Here is a 20,289-nt window from a genome sequence, read left to right on the forward strand (position 1 = left end):
TTTACATATATATATATATATATATATATATATATATATATATATATATATATATTTATCTCTTTGGGTGAGGTTTTAAAAAAGAAGTCTGAGGGTTGGCCATAAATTTGATGGAATGGGACCTGGAGAATGTGATGCCTGAAAAGCCAAAAAAGAAAATGTTTCAGGAAGGAGTCATTAGTGGTATCAAAATTTACTGAGAGGTTGAATAAAATGAAAACTAGGAATCAACTACTTTATTTGATTTGGCATCATTAAAGTTGTCAAGGTGTTCTTTTAAGGAATGGTGAAATAAAACATGTTTTGGGATGGATTCAGGAGAGAATGGGATGTAAGGAAATGTATATGGCAAATTACTACTCAAGATTTGGTATAAAGAGCTGCAGAAAAATATGGCAGTATCTGAAAGGGGTTATGGAATCAAAAGGAAGGTAGACATACTAGTAGATAATTCTTAGATTATCCACTTCTGCCCAAACTTTGGACTTAGCATAAAATCTAAATTTTTGTGGCTTATTTTTGTTTTAAAGGGCCAGAGTTTCATGTTATGCTTTTGCTAGGAAAAAATGTTAAATTTTACTTCTGAGAAAAAAGTGGACAGTAACTCTAATAAGGTGCTCACAAAACAACCAACTGAAATAGCTTACAGAGAGCAATCGTTTACATTTTAGGTAATACATACTAGAAAGATCAAAGATACTCCATTTTATTAAGTTATTACCTTTTAAAATTAATGGTATTTTCTTTTTTTAATTCAGTGGGGATCCGCAGTATACTTATGTTATAAAAAATCAGTGGCAAAAACTAACACTATATCTTACAAAGCTGGTAAGTAGAATTTTTCATGGATTAATGTATAGTTATATATAAATGTTTTATTAGGGCCAATAATATTAAAATAAAACCCATCTTACAGTGTGATAGCATCAGAACTGTAACCTATGTCTTTTGGTTCTGTTTTGTTTTCATCCATACAGTTAATGAAAGATTAATGTTAAAAGAAAGCATGACTTTTTAAACATTAGGTATAAATAAATAAGTAGAAATTCTCTTTAAGTTTTTAAATCAGTAGAAAATGGGGGAAAGTATTTTCTAGTTAAATTAATGCTTCTTTAATATATCAAATTTAGTCAAATCTATAGTTCATATGTAATTGTGTCATAATAATCTGAGATATTCGATATTATAAGCTAATTTGTGATTCTATAATACATAACTGAAATTCCAAAAACATCAAAATAACAAACATCCTCATCTTATTTGCAGAGTAGATTCAGTCTTTTAAATAATACTAGAGGGCCAGTGCATGAAATTCGTACACGGGTAGGGTCCCCAGGCCTGGCTGGCGATTAGGGCCGATCATTCCGCACCATCCCCTGGTGGTCAATACACATCATAGAGACCGATCAAACTCCCAGTCTCTCAGTCGAACTCCTGAAGAGACATTTTGCATATTAGTCTTTTTTTATATGTAGTTTTAAAATCAAGTCCTAGACTATTACTTTCTGTTCTAACTTTTGATTTTTTTAAAGATCTATATACAATTTATCACTATTTCTGAACTGCTTAAAGCCCATACGCTGTAGCCTTATGACCTAAGAAAGTAGTAGACAATTAACTGTAGACCCTCATGGGATCTACTGGTTGGCCAGCATATAATTAGACAATTTGAGAACTGCCTTGGCCCTTAGTATATCTAGTTCATCTCACTTTATAAATGAGAAAAGCAGTCTTACAGGTATATGATTTGTTCAGAATCACATAGATATTAGTGACAAACCAACCACTGGTATTCCTAATTTATCATTTTGCTTTTAAGGTCATATCTAGTGATGGTTTCCACTTGACTTTTACTATTCAAGTTCAGGGAACCTATTTGCTATTTCTAGTCTCACAAAATCCAGTACAAGACTCTGCTGGAGGTTGTGTTCAATAGAAGATTTCTGGACCACTTTCTAAACTAGTCTATTTAATATGAAATCATAGGCCACTTGAAACACTGTCTTCATATAAGTTGGGGTTATTCAGAAGCAGGATTTGAGTTGATACTATTCTGAAGACATTGTTAATATGTGACTTCTATTTTTATTAGTATTTTTCTTGTATTTGTGTTAGAAGTTATATATGTATTTCTATAGAACATCTATTTTAATGTGTAAAACACCCTGAGAGAAAGTTATTGAGAACTGATGAAATGGATATATACAAGTAACCATATTGAAAAAATTAAAAAATAGTATATTCATGTGCTTTAAGGTGGTAGTTTGACCACAAACTGAATTTTTTAATATTTGTGTATCCTATATAATAAAAGGCTAATATGCAAATGACCAAATGGTGGAATGACTGGTCACTGATGAGTGCTGACAACCACGGGCAGACACTCAATGCAGGAGCTGCCCCCTGGTGGTCAGTGTGCTCCCACAGGGGAACTCCATTCAGCCAGAAGCTCAGCTCAAGGCTGGCAGCACAGCTGCAGTCTCTCCTGCCTCTGTGGCAATGCCAGGGCTCCAGCACTGCGAGAGGCTGAGGAACCCCTCCCCTAAGTGCACAAATTTCGAGCAGCGGACCTCTAGTTTATGTATATTTCTTTAGAATAATCTTTTCTCGTTCGCCTTGCTTAGTATTTGTGGATGAAGCTTGAGAAATATTAAGCAGTTAATATGAATCACTATATTTGAGGATTAAAATCTATATGAATCCTACTGAAGCATTCAATTATTTGATGAACATACAGGATGGAGCCAAAGGAGGTTCACCGTTGTTCATATGGAAAATAATGCATTAATTAATAAATAATAATACAAGAATAAACTCTGTTTTGCATACTCACAAATGTAAACCTACTTTTGCCTCACCCAGTATATATAATGTTTTGAACTTTGAAATGTGTTAAATAAAGCATTTCAGCATCATTTAAATTACAAGCACCTAATTCAAGAGATGATGACCTAATGTTTATTGTTGTTTTTGTAGGTCTAATTTGTAGATATCCTCAAGAAGATTATGAATCATTCTCACTCCCAGAATCTGTTCCCCTATTTTGTTTACCAATGGGTGCAACTATTGAATGTTGGCCATCAAATAGCAAATACCCTCTCCCTATATTTTCTACATTTGTGTTAACTGGAGCCTCAGCTGAAAAGGTACTATGTGTTTTAACAAATTATATCAGGAAATTGTTGTACATTTTAAATTTAAATTTTATATAGTGCAAGGAACAGTGAGAAAACATGATTGATTAAATTGAATCTATAATGCACACCTCTTTTATTTGGTTAAAGTAACTATATCCAGGGACATAGGAAAAGAGAGTTTTCATGCTGTTCCATGTATCCAAATGTTTTCTTGTGAATTTGGTAAAAGATTTTTTAATTGTCGAATGATGATCCTTCATTGATTTATTTTTTGTAATATAGAAGCTTTGAAAATAATATAAAAGACATTATTAATAATCAATGTTATTTAGAATCATAGACTGTTATAGTTGGAAGGGACCTTGGAAATTTAGTCTGATGCTCTCTTTTTGTAGATTGAGAAATTGAGATCAAAGAAATTCAGTGAATTGCCTAAAGTTGGAATTTGTATTTCCCTATCTAAAATTGTCCCACTATCTACTAAATAATAGTTCTTAATCATTTTCTTATAGAGAATATTGATATTATTTATTTCACTTTCTATGAAACAAATACAATTTAATTGAAACACCTTTTTGAAAAAATATAGAGATGTGAGAGTAGCACTTGTGTAGTTTTAAATTTTTTATTTTTTAATGTATTTCAAGAAAGCAAAGAGTGATGTCTGTTCACTACAATGTTCCTGGCACCTTTCCTAACGCATAGGCATATAATGGCTCATAGTGGCCTGGCTCACCCATTAAATATTTAACTAATTACATGATTTGAATAAATGATATAAGGTGTATTTAGTAAACAAATTACTTGTATTCCAGGTCTATGGTGCTGCTATTCAGTTTTATGAACCATATCCCGAGGAGAATCTCACAGAAAAACAGAGACTTCTATTGGGTTTAGCATCATTGGCAGATGGGAAGTCTGACAGTTCCAAAACAGTTCACACTAATAAATGCATCTGTCTTCTTTCTCACTGGCCTTTTTTTGATGCATTCAGGAAGTTTCTGACTTTTTTGTATCGTTATTCCATCTCTGGCCCTCATGTGCTTCCAATTGAGAAGTAAGTTAGAAACTTTCTTGGTTCAAAATGTGGCAGATTTTCTTTTATGTGTGGTATATTTGTACTTGTAATTGAATTTTACTGGTAAATTTTATATGGAAACTAGGTTTGTCAGGAGTTATTTGGGAAAAAAAAAAAGTTTGATGATTTCAACCAGGAATATTTCTCTATTATACTTTTACAGTCATGCTATTTTAAATAGCTTTATCTCTAACAAAATAAGTGTTTCATTTAAAAGATATATGTATTTTTTATTGATTTCAGAGATTTCAGGAGAGAGAGATAGAAGCATCAGTGATGAGAGAATCATTGATCAGCTGCCTCCTGCACACCCTCTACTAGGAATCAACACGCCTCACAGGCATGTGCCCTGACTGGGAATCAAACCATGACCTCCTGATTTATAGGTTGACATCCAACCACTGAACTATACTGGCAGGGCAGTGTTTCATTTTTTGATGTTCTTATGAAGTTTAGAAATCCTAATTAGAATTTTAAAACATAGTTTTATAATTTTTATTTTGCATATAATTTGGGTTTATTATGGACTTTAAAAAATATTCCTATTTTTAGATGTAATGAATTTAAAGGAAAAATCAGACAAGTGCTTTCTTTAAAAAATTTTAGTAATTTAAGGTCATTAAGATGAATAATTTTTTATGTATAAGATCTGATGTAAATGAGATCTAAATATCTCTAATGTCTATTATTTATTTTCTTTTAAAAATAGATTTTTATTGATTTCAGAAAGGAAGTGTGAGAGAGAGAGAGAGAGAGAGAGAGAGAGAGAGAGAGAGAGAGAGGGAAACATCAATGATGAAAAAGAATCATTGATTGGCTGCCTCCTGCATACTCCCCACTGGGAATCTAACTGGGAATATGACTTTCTGATCCATAGGTTGATGCTCAACCACTGAGCTAAACCAGCAGAGAGACTGTTTGTTTTATACCATCAATCACTTAAGCTCTTTTGTGTTCTTAGGCAGAATTCTCTGACTCAAATGACAGTTGGAAAGTGATAGAATTATCATAAGTACATTGGTGTACAGGATTATTCTTTAATTTTTCCTTGCACTTTTCTAGTGTCAGTATTCCGGTGCAGTTCTCAGTTTTTTTTATCTCAGGACCCCTTTATATTCTTAACAACTGAGTACCCTCGAAGAGCTTTATATCTGTTGATATTTACTATAGTAGAAATTAAAACTGAAAACTTAAAAATATACCAATTTATTTTTAAAAATAATAAACCCAATACATGCTAACATAATTTTTTTTTAAATAGCTGTTTTTCAAAACAAAAAGTTAGAGAGTGACACTATTTTACATTTTTATAAATCCAATATCTGGATTAATTGAACACAGGTAGATTCTCATGTGTGCTTCTGTATTTAATATGTTGCAAAATGTTGCTTGGGTCAAGTACATGAATCTGACCTTACGCAGATAAATGGGTGGGAAAGATAAGTAAGTGCACATTTGAATAGTCTGTTAATAAAATTGTGGATTTCCCTTTTTGTTACTGCACCCAGACATGACAAGTAGAGTTTATTATAGGGGTTAGCAGACATTTGGTTCTGTCTAAAACATCCATGGAGATATTTAGTCCACGTTGACCCATCTATCTACCCCATGTGCCATTACTAGCTGGTTACTGAGACAAGAAGGATTATTATCGGCAATACAGCGACAACACATTTATAAGATCAATAAAATTTGATAGTATTTCTTATGTATCAATCCTGTAAAACCAAAATTACAAATAACTATTAGGGGCTATCTGAACCTGAAGACATTTTCTAAGCGTGGACATTTTTGACAGGACCAAATATAAAGAACAATTTGTCATGTACCATATATTCTCATGGATGTTTTTCATAGAACCAAATATTAAGGATCTTTTGGCATGAACTAAATGTTGCTGTGGACTCAGTTGTACAAATGCTTTTCTTCAAGACAACCATTGTACTGCTATGCACAGCGGAAGTGCTTTATACAATACATTCTTCCCCTTCCATTACAGATTATTATTATTTTTAATATACTTATTATTTCAAAGAGAAAGGGAGAGGGGGAGAGAGAGATGGAAGCATCAGTGATGAGAGAGAATCTATGATTGGCTGCCTCCTGTATGGGGATCAGGCCTGCAACCCGGGCATGTGCCCTTGACCAGAATTAAACCCAGGATCCTTTAGTCCGCAGGCCAACACTCTATCCACTGAGCCAAACGAGCTAAGGCCACAGATTATCTTTTTTTTTTTTTTCAAATACACTGAAGCCCTGGCCAATATGGCTCAATTGGAGCGTGGTCCCATACACCAAAAGGTGGCAGTTTCGATTTCCAGTCAGGGCGCTCATACGGGAGGCAATTGACGTTTTTCTCTCACATTAATGCCTATATCTCTCAAATTCAATCAACATATCCTCTCATGAGGATTAAAAATAAATAAATAGTTTTGTCCCTGCAGATCCTCCATGGAAGGGTTTTGGAGATTTTTATATTTTTAGATGTTCATGGAGTACACTTTGTTTTCTGCTGTTCTAATGACTTAAGATAATTCAAACAAAAGTGTGTTCTGGAACTCGTTCCCCTTATCTTTTTTTCTTAGGTTGTGAGTACCTTTACGGTATAAAGTGGTAGTGTAATATGCTTTTTTTATAATTCCCAAAATGTCTGGCAGTGTCTTATACATAGCAAGCAGTCAAAACATGTTTGTAAAATTAATACATTTCTCTTTTAATGTTCTCTATCCTGTTGAAATTACCCCAGTTCTGAAACAAAGATGATTTTGAAATAATATTTAAGAGAAAAGTAATAAAATAACTTAAAAAAAAAAAAGATTTTTCACTAATGTTTTCTTTTTTCTTTTTCATGGTGCTCAAAAACAAAACACGTCAGTCTCAGTTTTTATCTATTTCTAGAAAAAAACAAACTCAAAACCTATTATTAATAAAAAGTACAGGCATTCCTTGGAGATATTGTGATTTCCAACCCAGATCACTGTAATAAAGCAAATATTGCAATAAAGTGAGTCATAATCTTTTTGCTGGTGCAGAGTCTTGCATTTAGTTTGTAAAGAACACATCTATAAAGTTGTAAAGTGAAGTGCAATAAAACAAGGTGTGTCTGTATATTCATCTTTTAGAAATAGTTCACATTTTTCTAGAGCTCTCTAAATGGTGTTTCATTTTTAAAATATGAATAGTTGACTAAAGTATATATTACAAATATACTGTCCGCATCTCCTATGTGTTGTATATTATGTACGTAGGGAGAGGTAAAATGGCTTTTGAGATATTCATGACATAAACATTGTTGAATGTGAACAACTATTAATATGAGAAGCTATTGAATTTAGGTAGAAGCAACTTTAATGGGACAAACATTTTTTGGTTGTTTGTTCACTTGTTTTCATAGTAGCAGAGATTTCAAAATTATAGGTTCACCGAGCTTTTGACTTAACTTGGACTTATGATGACATGTTGACCTTTGTAGCATATGGCACTCACTTTGATCAATTGGTTTTTTGTTTGTTTTTAAGGCATATTTCTCATTTTATGCATAAAGTTCCTTTTCCATCTCCTCAGAGACCACGGATTTTAGTTCAGGTAAGATTTTCTTGATGTAAGTGTTGGCTCTGTAAAAATGTAACATAAGAATAAAAATTTTAAATGGGAAAAAAAAAATGAGATTGAAAGAGAACAAGATGCTAATTTATTTTGGAGTTTGAGCCATTATTGACAACTAACTTTTCTTTCTTAAATAAAGAATTGCAGAGTTAAAGAAGTAGGAGGCAGTAGACATATTGAATACAAAAAAAAAGGAACTTATTTTCTTAAATTTATTCTGTGTTTGAAAGTTTCTCTATGGTTTTGGCATTGGTCCCTAGGATATTACAATATACAAAAGGGAAAGTTGTATATTTTCCTATATTGCAGGAAGGAATGCTCATACCTTTGTGAAGGGGGAAGATTAAAATGAACAAATTATTTCCCCCTCTCTTTTTCCCAGTTCTTCTTTTTCCTTTTAATATTTATTGTTGAAAGTATTCTGTAGATCCTCCCCCTCCCCCGATTAACCTCTTCCAGCCTGCAACTTTCTTCTCTTGTTCATATTTTTTTTGTTTATACTCTTAATATGTAAATTTCTGCTTATTTAATCATCATTTATGAAGTGATTTACATTAAGACATTTTCATGTAACATCACTATGTGTGCTGCACTAAATCTGTCACAGCCATTATTGGAATATCATTCAAAATTAGAAATCATTTGACAAATAGATATTTACAAACTTGTAAAAATCTTCATAAATTTGAAAATGTGGATAAAAATAACTGCATTATTATACTGATACAGAAAAATATCATTTGATAAGTTTTATCATCAGTCTGCACATATATATATATATATATATATATATCAATTCTGTCTTACTTCTTGGTATTTAGTGCCAGATAATATATGTAGCAGTCAGTTTGAATACACATAAAACATTTGTTTTATGGCAAATTTTTTCTGTTGAGGACCAAAAAGTAAATATCTTAGTGTTTACAAGCTATTTGATCTCAGCTCTGTTGTTATTACACAAAATCAGCTAGAGATAATATGTAAATGATGAGTTCTTATAAAAACAGGTGGCCTTGGATTTGCCCTGGAGGCCATGGATTTGCTAACTCTAGTTTTATGGTATTAAATTAATAATTTTGTCTTTCAATAGAGATTTGTTAAAATGGCATTAGGAAAACATTGAGGAATAGAAGAAAAGATAGAGGGCTTAGAATGGAAGAGTTAGTAGTCAGAAGAGGTCAGTAATCAAGACATCTTCAGGATCTTAGTAAATGATTATACTGATGAATGAATATATTGAAACATCACCATCAATCTGTATGTTTTTACCAGAAAGTGGTATTTAAAGTTTATCTTTGTATTTCAAATACTTTGTTTTAAATCCTCTTTCAGTTATCACCACACGATAATCTGATCCTCAGTCAGCCTGTTTCTTCGCCTCTTCCACTAAGGCAAGTAAAACTTCCTTTGTTTATTTCTCTAAAACTAGTGTGAGCTCAAATAACATTCAAGTATTTTCTCTCTTTCCTAAGTAAAATTTCAAATGTTGACGTAAATATTTTCATTTAACTGTTTTTTCATCTAAATTCCATTTACTTAATATTTAGGTTAACATTCTTAAAAAAAAAAAAAGATTTTTGAGGTAGTGTTTGGTATTTTGTGTATCCATTTGTTAAGTACTATTACATAAATAGGTATATACATATGTAGATTATGAAACAGTTATTTTTAGCTTTAAATATTCTCTGAAGAACATTCAATGTAAGTAACTTTCCATTTAATCTCAAAATAAAAAAAATCCCTATAAATATTAAACCGTGGAGTAGAACAATGTATTTCATCACTTTAAGAATTCAGAGGAGCCGAGACCGGTTTGGCTCAATGGATAGAGGGTCGGCTTGGGGACTGAAGGGACCCAGGTTTGATTCCGGTCAAGGGCATGTACCTTGGTTGCGGGCATATCCCCAGTAGGGGGTGTGCAAGAGGCAGCTGATCAATGACTCTCTCTCATTGATGTTTCTAGCTTTCTATCTCTCTCCCTTCCTCTCTGTACAAAATCAATAAAATATATTTTTAAAAATATAAAAATAAAATAAAAAAAAGAATTCAGAGGAATTATTAAATATATATTTTTTCTGTGGTTTCATTTCTTGAAATTTAATTAGCTGTATAATTATTTTGCAGAGAAATAGCTACAATATAATTAGGTTATTTTGTAGCACACATCAAAGGGAGAAAAGGTGCCATCCTTGACATTAATTTTGTAAAAATTGCAGATTATTTCATCATTAGGTCTTGGCCCAGAGTGATCAGTGTTTTCTTAACCTTTGTTTAACCAAAAATAAACTAGAAATACTGACTGAAACTATATTAAAATGATTCTAAATTCACAAGAACTTTTTTGTTGTTGTTGTTATTAACAGCTTTTTTGCTATATATTTCACTTATTAAACAATTCACTCAATTAAATTGTACAATCTACTGATTATATTTACAGAATTTTGCAACTGTCACTATAATCATTTTTAGAACATTTTAATCTCTCTACAAAGAAATCCTATATGCTTTAGCAGTTTACCTTCCCTATTTCTCCCATCCTACACACACAAACACACGCACCTCCCCAACTCTTGGCAATAGCTAATCTGTTTCTGTCTCCACAGGTTTGCCTATCCTAATTATTTCATATAAATGGAATCATATAATATTTGACCTTTTGTGTTTAGTTTCTTTCACTTAGCATAATGTTTCCAAGGTTCATCCATGACGCAGTGTGTATCAGTACTTCATTTCTTTTTAGTTCCAACAAATATTTCAGTATATGAATATACTATATTTTATTTATCCATTCATCAGTTGATAGGCTTTTTGGCTACTATGAATAATGCTGCTATGAATATGCACAAGATCTTTGTGGACATAGTTTTCATTTCTCCAAGAGACTTTTGTTATTCATTTTGCTTTATTTAAAAAAAATCCAGCGAAGCCAATTATTTAGCACTAGAGGCCTGATACATGAAATCATGCAAGAGTTGGCCTTCCTTCCCCTGGCTGCCGACACCTGCTTCCCTCTGGCACCGGGATCTGGGCTTCCCTTGCTGCCCCGGCTTTGTCTAGAAGGATGTCCAGTCTAATTAGCATATTTCACTTTTATTATTATAGATGTTATGCTTTTATTATTATAGATAGATTACAGAGACAAAATACTGGTTGGCTTACAAAGTTATTTACTTGTCAGTATTTTGTTACTATAAAGATGTATAAATGATTTTAAAAATATATATCTTTATTGATTTAGACAGGAAGGGAGAGGGGGAGGAAGAGGGAGAGAGAAGCAGCAATGATGAGAGAGAATCATTGATCATCTGCTGTAACCCAGGCATGTACCCTGACCGGGAACCAAACCATAATCTCCTGGTTCATAGGTCTGTGCTCAACCATTACATGTCTAAGTTTTGGTTGTGAATTTGCTTTGTATTTATATCATCACTTGATAGCTCTTGATTTCATATTACTATTATTACAATATAAAAAGATTATCTACTTGTAATAATATGTGTATTTAACTTAAGGGAGGTGGACCTGTCAGTCATGTAGCTTTTTTTTTATTATTATTACAGTGGAAGATGAGCCAAAACTTTCATTGAAGGATTTGCTTTCAATCAAAGTATACCTGTTAAAAAATAAATTCTTTATTTGGACATTACCTACATGGTAGATCTTCATATATAAAATAAAGCAGATGATTTTTCATTTTCCATAATGAATACAATGCAGAAGAATTCAGTGATTTTAAAACCTCATAAAGCACATTGTTTTCAGTGTTTCTGATGCAGTTTTCCCTACATAAGATCAGCAATCACATTTAAAGTTGAATATATAATACAGATTCTACCCTAATTATGAATTTTTTTCATTATTTTGTGTAATGAGGTTATTGGATCTTTATCTTATTATCTTATTTTTGTTTGGGTTGACAGTGGTGGCAAGTTTTCAACACTACTTCAGAATCTAGGCCCTGAAAATGCTGTGACACTACTGGTGTTTGCAGTAACAGAACATAAGATTCTCATCCATTCCTTACGGCCTTCTGTGCTTACTAGTGTGACGGAAGCATTAGTGTCTGTGAGTATCACCATTTCTAATTACGAAAATATGTGATTTAAAGCTATTTTAATTTAAAGTGTAATGAATTTTAATGTTGTAAAAATAATTTAAATTTTCTGACCATTGACACTAGTTATAATTATTTAATTCATTTTTAATTATTAAGCATTAGACTTTAAGTCTAAGTATTTAAAATATAATTTTTGTGCTTGCTGATAAATTATGCTCAGTGTCAAATAGCTAAATATTCTTTAATTTTTTGTTTATCCAAGATGATATTCCCTTTCCACTGGCCATGCCCGTATGTTCCTCTCTGCCCATTGGCTCTAGCCGATGTCTTGAGTGCACCATGTCCATTTATAGTAGGAATTGATTCAAGATATTTTGATCTCTATGACCCTCCACCAGATGTTAGTTGTGTTGACCTAGATACCAACACCATTTCTCAGTAAGTATATTTTACTGATTCTACACCCACAAATTTTACTTCATAGTCTGTGTGTATAATTGTTTATTTTATGAATGCTTATTAGAATTTCCCTTTAGCTATATTGTTTTTGTGTTTGGGATTAATACCATCTTTGAATAAGCTCTTACTATATACAGTGGGATAGATTTAGGACATGAGAAAATGTACCTTTCATCCTTAGCTTTTTAAATATTAAAAAACAAACAAACAGTATAATCTTATGTTTACCTAGAAATTTAGCAGAAGGGACATTGAGGTTAGAAATAGAAAAAAATTTATTTCCCTTTAGTCAAATGAGTATGGGTGAAACAAATTGAATTGAAATACTATACCTTGATTAGTATTTCAATCCTGTTTCTAGTATAGTGTAATCCTATTTGGAATACTGATACTTCATATAAAAATTAATGTAATGTTTTAAAATTTTTAAATAACTTAAAAATTTTTTTATTGTTCACTCTATCACAGATGTCCCCTATTCCCTCCCCCCTTTTGTCCACCTCCATTCAGCCCCGCCCCACCTCCTTTGGCCCTCATCACACTATTGTCTGTGTCCATAGGCTCTGTGTATATATATTCTTTTTTTTTTTTTTTTAAGTATATTTTATTGATTTTTTACAGAGAGGAAGAGAGAGGGATAGAGAGTTAGAAACATCGATGAGAGAGAATCATCGATCAGCTGCCTCTTGCACACCCCCTACTGGTGCCCTCAACCAAGGTACATGCCCCTGACCAGACTCGAACCCGGAACCTTTCAGTCCCCAGGCCGACGCTTTATCCACTGAGCCAAACCGGTTTCGGCAGTGTGTATATATATTCTTTAGCTGGTCCCTTCACCTTCCTTTATCCAGTCCTCCTAGCCCCCACCTCTGTCATTAAATCACTTTTTAATTATACTTTTTTTTAACTTTTATATCCTAGGAGTTTAAGGATTTTATAAGATTCTCTCTTTTATTGAAAAAATATTTAAGTTTTACTACTAGAGCTGTATATTTTCAGCTTTTTAATAATTGTTCCTCTTATATCCCTTATTTTCAGTTTAATCATACTTATGCTAGTCAGGAAAGAGGAAATTGATGCAGTGACAACATTAAATCCACAGGACATGCTTAAAATAATTATCAGTAAAGCCCAAAAGCTAGTATGCCTTTTATAACTTATGTATATGTGAAATAGGTTTTCTTCATTTTAAAATATGCATGTGTTATATTAAAGCTTTTTAATTTAATCTTGAAATCTTACATTAATTCTAATTTTGTCACATCAAAACTTCAAATACCTAAATCATCAGAAAAGTTTAGCAAAAAAATAATTTTCTAGTATAAAACATGTCTGCTGTCAAAAAGCTTTTATGCAGAGAAAGCCTAACCAAGAAATATGGGATGTACTTGGTATGTAAAAGCCATTTTATTTATGGGATAAATAGAGTAAAAAATTATTTACTAGGAATATTTAATTATTTACTCAGAATATTTAACTCTTTAAATATTAAAGTAGTATCTCTTTTCTTTGCCATTTGTTAATGTTACATGATATAATGTTTTTAAAAATTGAAATTAAGAATGGGAAATGAGTATATACTAGATTTATTTTGGTGATAAATTACATTTCTCTCTTTTTATACTTCCTCTCAATTTGTTAAAAGAATTTTTTTAATCTTCACCTGAGGATTATTTTAGAGAGAGCGGAAGGGAGGGAGAAAGAGAGAAATATTCAGTGTGAGAGAGAAACATAAATTGGTTGCCTCTTGAATGTGCCCCAACCTATATATGGACCCTGACTGGGAATCGAACCAGCAACCTTTGGGTGCATGGGAAGATGCTCTAGCCAACTGAGCCATACCAGCCAGGGCTGACAGAATTTTTAATTATTATTTTATCTTTCTGTTTTGATCACTAATGAATTAAAGAATCAAAGAAACATGAGTCTTTGCATTCTTTAGTATGCTTCCTTCTTGATATTATCATCCTTATAAAACTATGGGAACACTAAACTAATAAACTAACAGCTTTTGACCTTCCTTCATCCAGAATTTCTGGAGCCTCAACCTAATTTGAAAGAAAAACAAATTCTGAATATGGAATTTTTTGGTTTCCCTCTCTGTAATATAATACAGAGTATATTATTAATGTCAAGAATCTGAAGAAAGGGCAATTAGAATCTGATATGTGCTAGTCATAAAGCTTTATGCATAGCCTTAGTTGTCTCATATTATTCTCTTTATTTTGCGAGGTAGTTTCTATTAGCCCTGTGACAGAAGAAAACCAAAGCTTAGATTGTTAAGTCATTTATCAAAAGGCACATAATTTATACTGCCAGAACTGGATTTTTGAAACTATCACTGTCTGACTCCAAACTAATATATCTAGCATTAATTACTGGCTAATTATTTATGTAATAGTTACCTTGTGAATGACGTTACTATGGATGCAAATGCAGAGAGCTATCATAGAACCAAATTCAGATACCAAATTAACCTGTCCTAGTCAGCCAAGTTTTAAAGTGAAGATATCAAGCATTAGAGAAGGAAATTAATTACTTGATGTAAATAATTAGATTTAATGAAATGATAAGATACTTTTCATTCATTTATGCTACATCTTGAATACTTTCTTTGCTAGGCACTGGGAATAAAAAGGTAAACCAAGTACACTCCCTTTTCTTAAGTTGCTCATAATCTAATCTAAGGCAGGCATGCATATAGTAAATAAGACACAGTGGGAGTACTGTGTTGCAAAGTTTTATCAAAAAAATAATGTAAATATTGTTTTTATGTTGTGTTCTCATTGTAATGTAGGATTACATGCTCCTAGACACATTATCTATAATAATAAAAGTGTAATATGCTAACTAGACCAGACAGCCAAACGACTTTCCAGACAAAGCCAGGGCTGCAAGGGCCAAGGCAAGCCACCACAGCTGTGAGGCCTAGCCCCTTGCACAAATTTTGTGCGTCAGGCCTCTAGTAAATGAAATAAAACCTTCACGGCAGGACACCTGCAATTTGACCTTGCCCTATCTATATATTTTTTTAAATATATATATTGTTATTGATTTTTTTACAGAGAGGAACGGAGAGGGACAGAGAGTTAGAAACATCGATGAGAGAGTCATCGATCAGCTGCCTCTTGCACACCCCCTACTGGGAACGTGCCTGCAACCAAGGTACATGCCCTTGACCGGAATCGAACCCGGGACCCTTCATTCTGCAGGCCGACTCTCCTATCTATATTTTTATTCTCATTTGTGGAAAGATAGGATAGATTCCAAGACAGTTGTTCTTTGTCTGCTTAAGCTTTCCCATCTACTCTTTTTTCTTCGTTTAATTTTCAGAGTGATATTTGTCCTTTTGTTCTGTGGGAAGTTTAGGGAAGATTTGGGGGGAAAAGTTCAGCAAGTTTCACTTCACACCTGCGCTATATCGTTATGTTTGTGGTTAAAACATGAGTGATGTGCTTTTCCTCTTTTTTTGTACATTTTTCAAGTTTTCTAAAATGAGTATTCATTGCTATTGAAATTTCAAAAAAAGATTTAATAAAGAGTGGAATAAACAAAGTTATAGCTAAGTCCAAAACCTTTATGGTATTTTATCACCATTTTTTTCCCCTCCTACCCCATATGTACAGTAGTTTAAAGAGCAACTAACTGTTGCCATAGTGGTACTAAAGGAGATTATAGAAGTTTGTCATAGAAACAAAGATACCACTTTTTTTCCCCCCTAAAGATACCACTTTCAAGCACATATTCTATTTTATAGTTATAAAAGTATTTTGGAATATTCTAGTTTATTCAATTAAGTTAATATTATAGATTATTTCTTTTCAAAAGGAAACAAAATAATTTTTCTTTTCAGAAACTAAAAAACAGTATTTATGTCAAAGTATTTTGATAAGCTTATTGAAAGTTTTCTAATCCATAACAGAAAAAATCCACATAGTAGGATTTTCCCAGTATTTAGGTATCTAAAGATTCTTAAGTGGAGTTTAAGAGTAATGACCATCACATTAAATTTGGTAGTGATGGGCATGATTCCAGTGCATATGCAATGTACTCAATATCAACATAATTACAAATTTTTGAGCTATATTTATTGCAGGGTTTCATCCTTATATAAATTACTCTTTAATATTCAACATTCCAATTTACCCCAGTGATAGTTTTCTCCTATTAACTAGAATATTTTGTTAAATGTTTTCTTTTTTTGTTCAATGTGTTTTCTCTTTTTTCTTTTTTACATAATTAAGTATATATGTCCCCTTCCCCAACAACAACAAAAAAGGTTCATCTAACAAATATATTATTTTTGCCATTTAATCTCAGAACTGGTGACAAGAAAAATGTAGCCTGGAAGATACTTCCAAAGAAACCATGTAAAAATCTGATGAACACTCTGAATAATTTGTACCAGCAATTGGCAAAATGTAAGTGTCTAACTTAATTAAAGGAAGTAATTTAATCTGAAAAAGAACTCCCGTTACTTTGCTGTACTTATATAAAGTTTATCTAAAGGAGAGTATTTTTACAGTCTTAAAGGCAAATGAGTATATAGGCAGAATTTGTTAGAAGCTAAATGGGAGATTTATTTTTTATTTCACTTTTTTATAGAACCATTTTAGAATAATAAAATTCAAAAAGAAGTTAAGCTGGTTGTTTTCTTTAATGTTACTGTTATTGAAACATCATGGAAAAACTAAACATTTATTGCTTGTATATTTTCTTCACACATGGAATAGAAAGTTAGTTTTGAATATATTAGATGGTTTCAGTTACATTAGAAAATGTTAATTTCCAATAGGGTGAGCGCTCGGTCATTTGCTTTTCACCTACTGTGCTTTCTTCAAATAATTTGAAAATAGAAACTTGCTGCAAGCATTAGGAAATTAATCAAAATGTAAATTGATTAGAATATAGAATATTTCAGTAAAAAGCTATGTAAGAATATCTTGACAGTGATCCAAAATTCAAAGAATTAAATCTTCATTTATCTAATCCTCTTGGTATTTTATAGTAACTATCTATTCAGGGCAGTACTTACTGTATGAAAAATGGTCAGTAATTGTGTAGCAATATCTGAAGTTCTCATTTATGTAGTAGATGAAATATATGCATAGGAAATGGCTTATAACCTGTAGTATAGTATATGGAAGAGGACATGAAAAACAATCTTTTGTTGGTTTTTTAAAAAGTATGTTTTTATTGATTTTCAAGAGGAAGGGAGAGGAAGAGAGATATAAAAGCATCAACGATAAGAGAGAATCATTGAATCATTGATCGGCTGCTTCCTGTGTGCCCCCTACTGGGAACCAAGCCTGCAGCCTAGGCATGTGTCTTTGACAGGAATTGAACCTGGGACCCTTCAGTCTGCAGGCCTACACTCTATCTACTGAACTAAACTGGCTAGGGCGAAAGATAATGTTTACAAAATAAACTCACTTCAGGTGTAGATAATTTGAATGTGGTTCATAAATATCGGAATATTAATAAAATAACATCAAATAAATAAAATTTTATCTTATGGAACAAGTAAATTGTATATGGAATTTGAACTACCTAGTTCATTGCTTTCTAAAAGTACATGCAATTCCTTTGAATAGCTAAAAGTCCAGCAGTGAATACATAGCAATACTTAAATATTATTAAAATCAATGAAATAGTTCATTTAGCTCTATTGAAGTACAGAATTTTAAAGCTTAGAACTACAGACTTTTAAGCAATACTGACAGTTCAGGACTGTATAACATTTTATAGCTTCAGAGTACTTTAACATACATTCTTTTACCTTTGCATCTATGAGGTGAGGATAATAAGGTTGAAAGAAGTAAAAAGTACTTTCTTAGAAATCATTCAGTTGACCCTAATAATTAAAACCTTCTGTTCCAATGCCTACATTCTTTCTAATACTTCTATTTTTCTAGACAATAAGAACTCAAAAAAACTTGCTAAGATATTTATTCCTCATATTTTAAAAAGTTTTTAAAATTTTAAGCAATCATAAACTTTTTCTTCTGATCCTTGGAGAATAGCTGTCCCATCACCTCCAAATGAAATTTATTTCCTACCAACAAGTACATTTTCCTATAGCACTACAGTATAACCATATAACCATGAAAATCAGGGAATTAGCATTTCTGCCATCATTATTCTCAGGCCTGCTTTTAGTTTTGCTAGTTATCATAATATGTAATGTTCTTTAAAGCAAAAGAACCCATTTGCATATCAGCTGTTGCATTTACTCTCAGGTCTCTTTTGTGTCCTTTTCTCCAAAAAATTCATCAATTTTTTCTTCATTTTCTTGACACTTTTGAAGGTTATATTTATTGTAGAATGGTCCATGATATGGGTTTGTCTGAATGTCCTCATGATAAATACAGATCATGCAACTTTGACAGAAGTGACACTGAGTTTATTGCATAGTATCCTTATCAGATTGAGCACTATATCAATATGACCCATTATTGATGAAAATGTTCACATTGGTCACTTGATTATGTGATATCTACCAGGCTTTTTCTCTACTATAAAGTTATTCTTTTACTACCTAATGGCTTTAGCATTGAATTGTTCAGAAAGAGTAAGAGTTGATTTTCACATTTTAATCCCAGAATGTTCCTCCTATAACACTTATATTTAAAAGAAACAAAAGAGGAAAGGAAGGACTATTGCATTTAACCCTATGTCCAGTTGCTATGGTTGTTATGATCTTCATTTATTAATCTACATATAATTATTTTATAACATGAATATTTTTTCTGATAGTAATCAGATAAAAAGGAATTATTTTATGTTCAATTAAAAATACATATATATATATTTTTTAATTGATTCCAGAGATGAAGGGAGGGGAAAAGAGAAATAGAAATATCAATGATGAGAGATAATCATTGATTAGCTGCCTCCTACACGCCCACTATTGGAGATTGAGCCTTCAACCTGGGCATGTGCCCTGATCGGAAATCAGTCACCTCATTCTTGAAGGCTTAGTTCCCTTCAACTGCCCTCCCCTGTAGGCCTGGGTACCCCCCAATTGTCCTCCCCTGAAGGCCTGATCGCCCCCAACTGCCCTCCTTTGTCAGCCCAGTCACCCCTAACTGCCCCTCCCTGCAAGCTTGACTGCCCCCTGCTGTCCTCCCTTGCAGGCCTGTTTCCTCTCAACTGTCCTACCCTGCTGGCATGAAGGCCCACAACTGCCTTTCTCCACTGGCCATCTTGTGGCAGCCTCTTGGGTCCACATGGGGACAGCCATCTTTGACCACATGGGGGTGGCCATCTTGTATGTTGGAGTGATGGTCAATTTGCATATTCTTTATTATATAGGATAATTGACATACAGATCTAGTAAGTTTAAGGTGTATAGCATAATGACTTGATATACACATGCAACAAATTTATATTGACAATAATACAATTATTAACATTAGTTTTGACTATTTGGAGAAACATTAAAACTATTTCTTCACAGTGCAGCAGAGACCAAGAGATGATGGACTAATGGATTTAGCAATGAATGACTATGATTTTAATTCTGGAAAGCGGTTACATATGATAGATTTGGAAATCCAAGAGGCATTTTTGTGTTTCATGGCCTCTATTTTAAAAGGTTATAGATCATACTTAACACCAATAACACAAGCCCCATCTGAGACAGCCACAGATGCAAGCTCTCTTTTTGACCTACAAGGTAAGTGATGGCATAGTTTTATAGTTGTCACATTATTGAGCTTAACCTTGTGTGATTTGTTTTCTAGCTCAATAGCTCATATGTATCAAAATATATAACTATTTTGAGAGTATGTGAATAGCAATTCTGTTGGTAATCCATTTCCATAGGACTAGTTATTTCTCAGGCACATTAGGTATAATCCCATTGGCAAAAGTATGCATAAAAATTATTTGAAAAGTACAGAAATTTCTAAACATACACTATTGCACTTGCATCACAGTTGTGTTGATGT

At 32.5% G+C, this 20,289-nt stretch overlaps 1 protein-coding gene across 16 annotated transcripts in view; it reads left to right on the forward strand.

Moving 5' to 3' along the window:
- The window catches only part of DENND4A (DENN domain containing 4A), a 92,722-nt gene that overhangs the window by 37,889 nt on the left and 34,544 nt on the right, over window positions 1–20,289 (forward strand). For all 16 annotated transcript variants that reach the window (XM_045581414.1, XM_045581416.1, XM_045581412.1 and 13 more), the window contains 9 exons: window positions 759–828; window positions 2,977–3,146; window positions 3,953–4,194; window positions 7,734–7,800; window positions 9,154–9,212; window positions 11,742–11,886; window positions 12,141–12,316; window positions 16,658–16,758; window positions 19,797–20,015. In XM_045581414.1, the coding sequence (XP_045437370.1) occupies window positions 759–828; window positions 2,977–3,146; window positions 3,953–4,194; window positions 7,734–7,800; window positions 9,154–9,212; window positions 11,742–11,886; window positions 12,141–12,316; window positions 16,658–16,758; window positions 19,797–20,015 (1,249 nt within the window). The remainder of the gene's footprint in view (window positions 1–758; window positions 829–2,976; window positions 3,147–3,952; window positions 4,195–7,733; window positions 7,801–9,153; window positions 9,213–11,741; window positions 11,887–12,140; window positions 12,317–16,657; window positions 16,759–19,796; window positions 20,016–20,289) is intronic.

This window comes from Pipistrellus kuhlii, unplaced genomic scaffold (assembly GCF_014108245.1).
Source record: "Pipistrellus kuhlii isolate mPipKuh1 unplaced genomic scaffold, mPipKuh1.p scaffold_m20_p_1, whole genome shotgun sequence".
In the NCBI taxonomy this organism is placed as follows: domain Eukaryota; kingdom Metazoa; phylum Chordata; class Mammalia; order Chiroptera; family Vespertilionidae; genus Pipistrellus; species Pipistrellus kuhlii.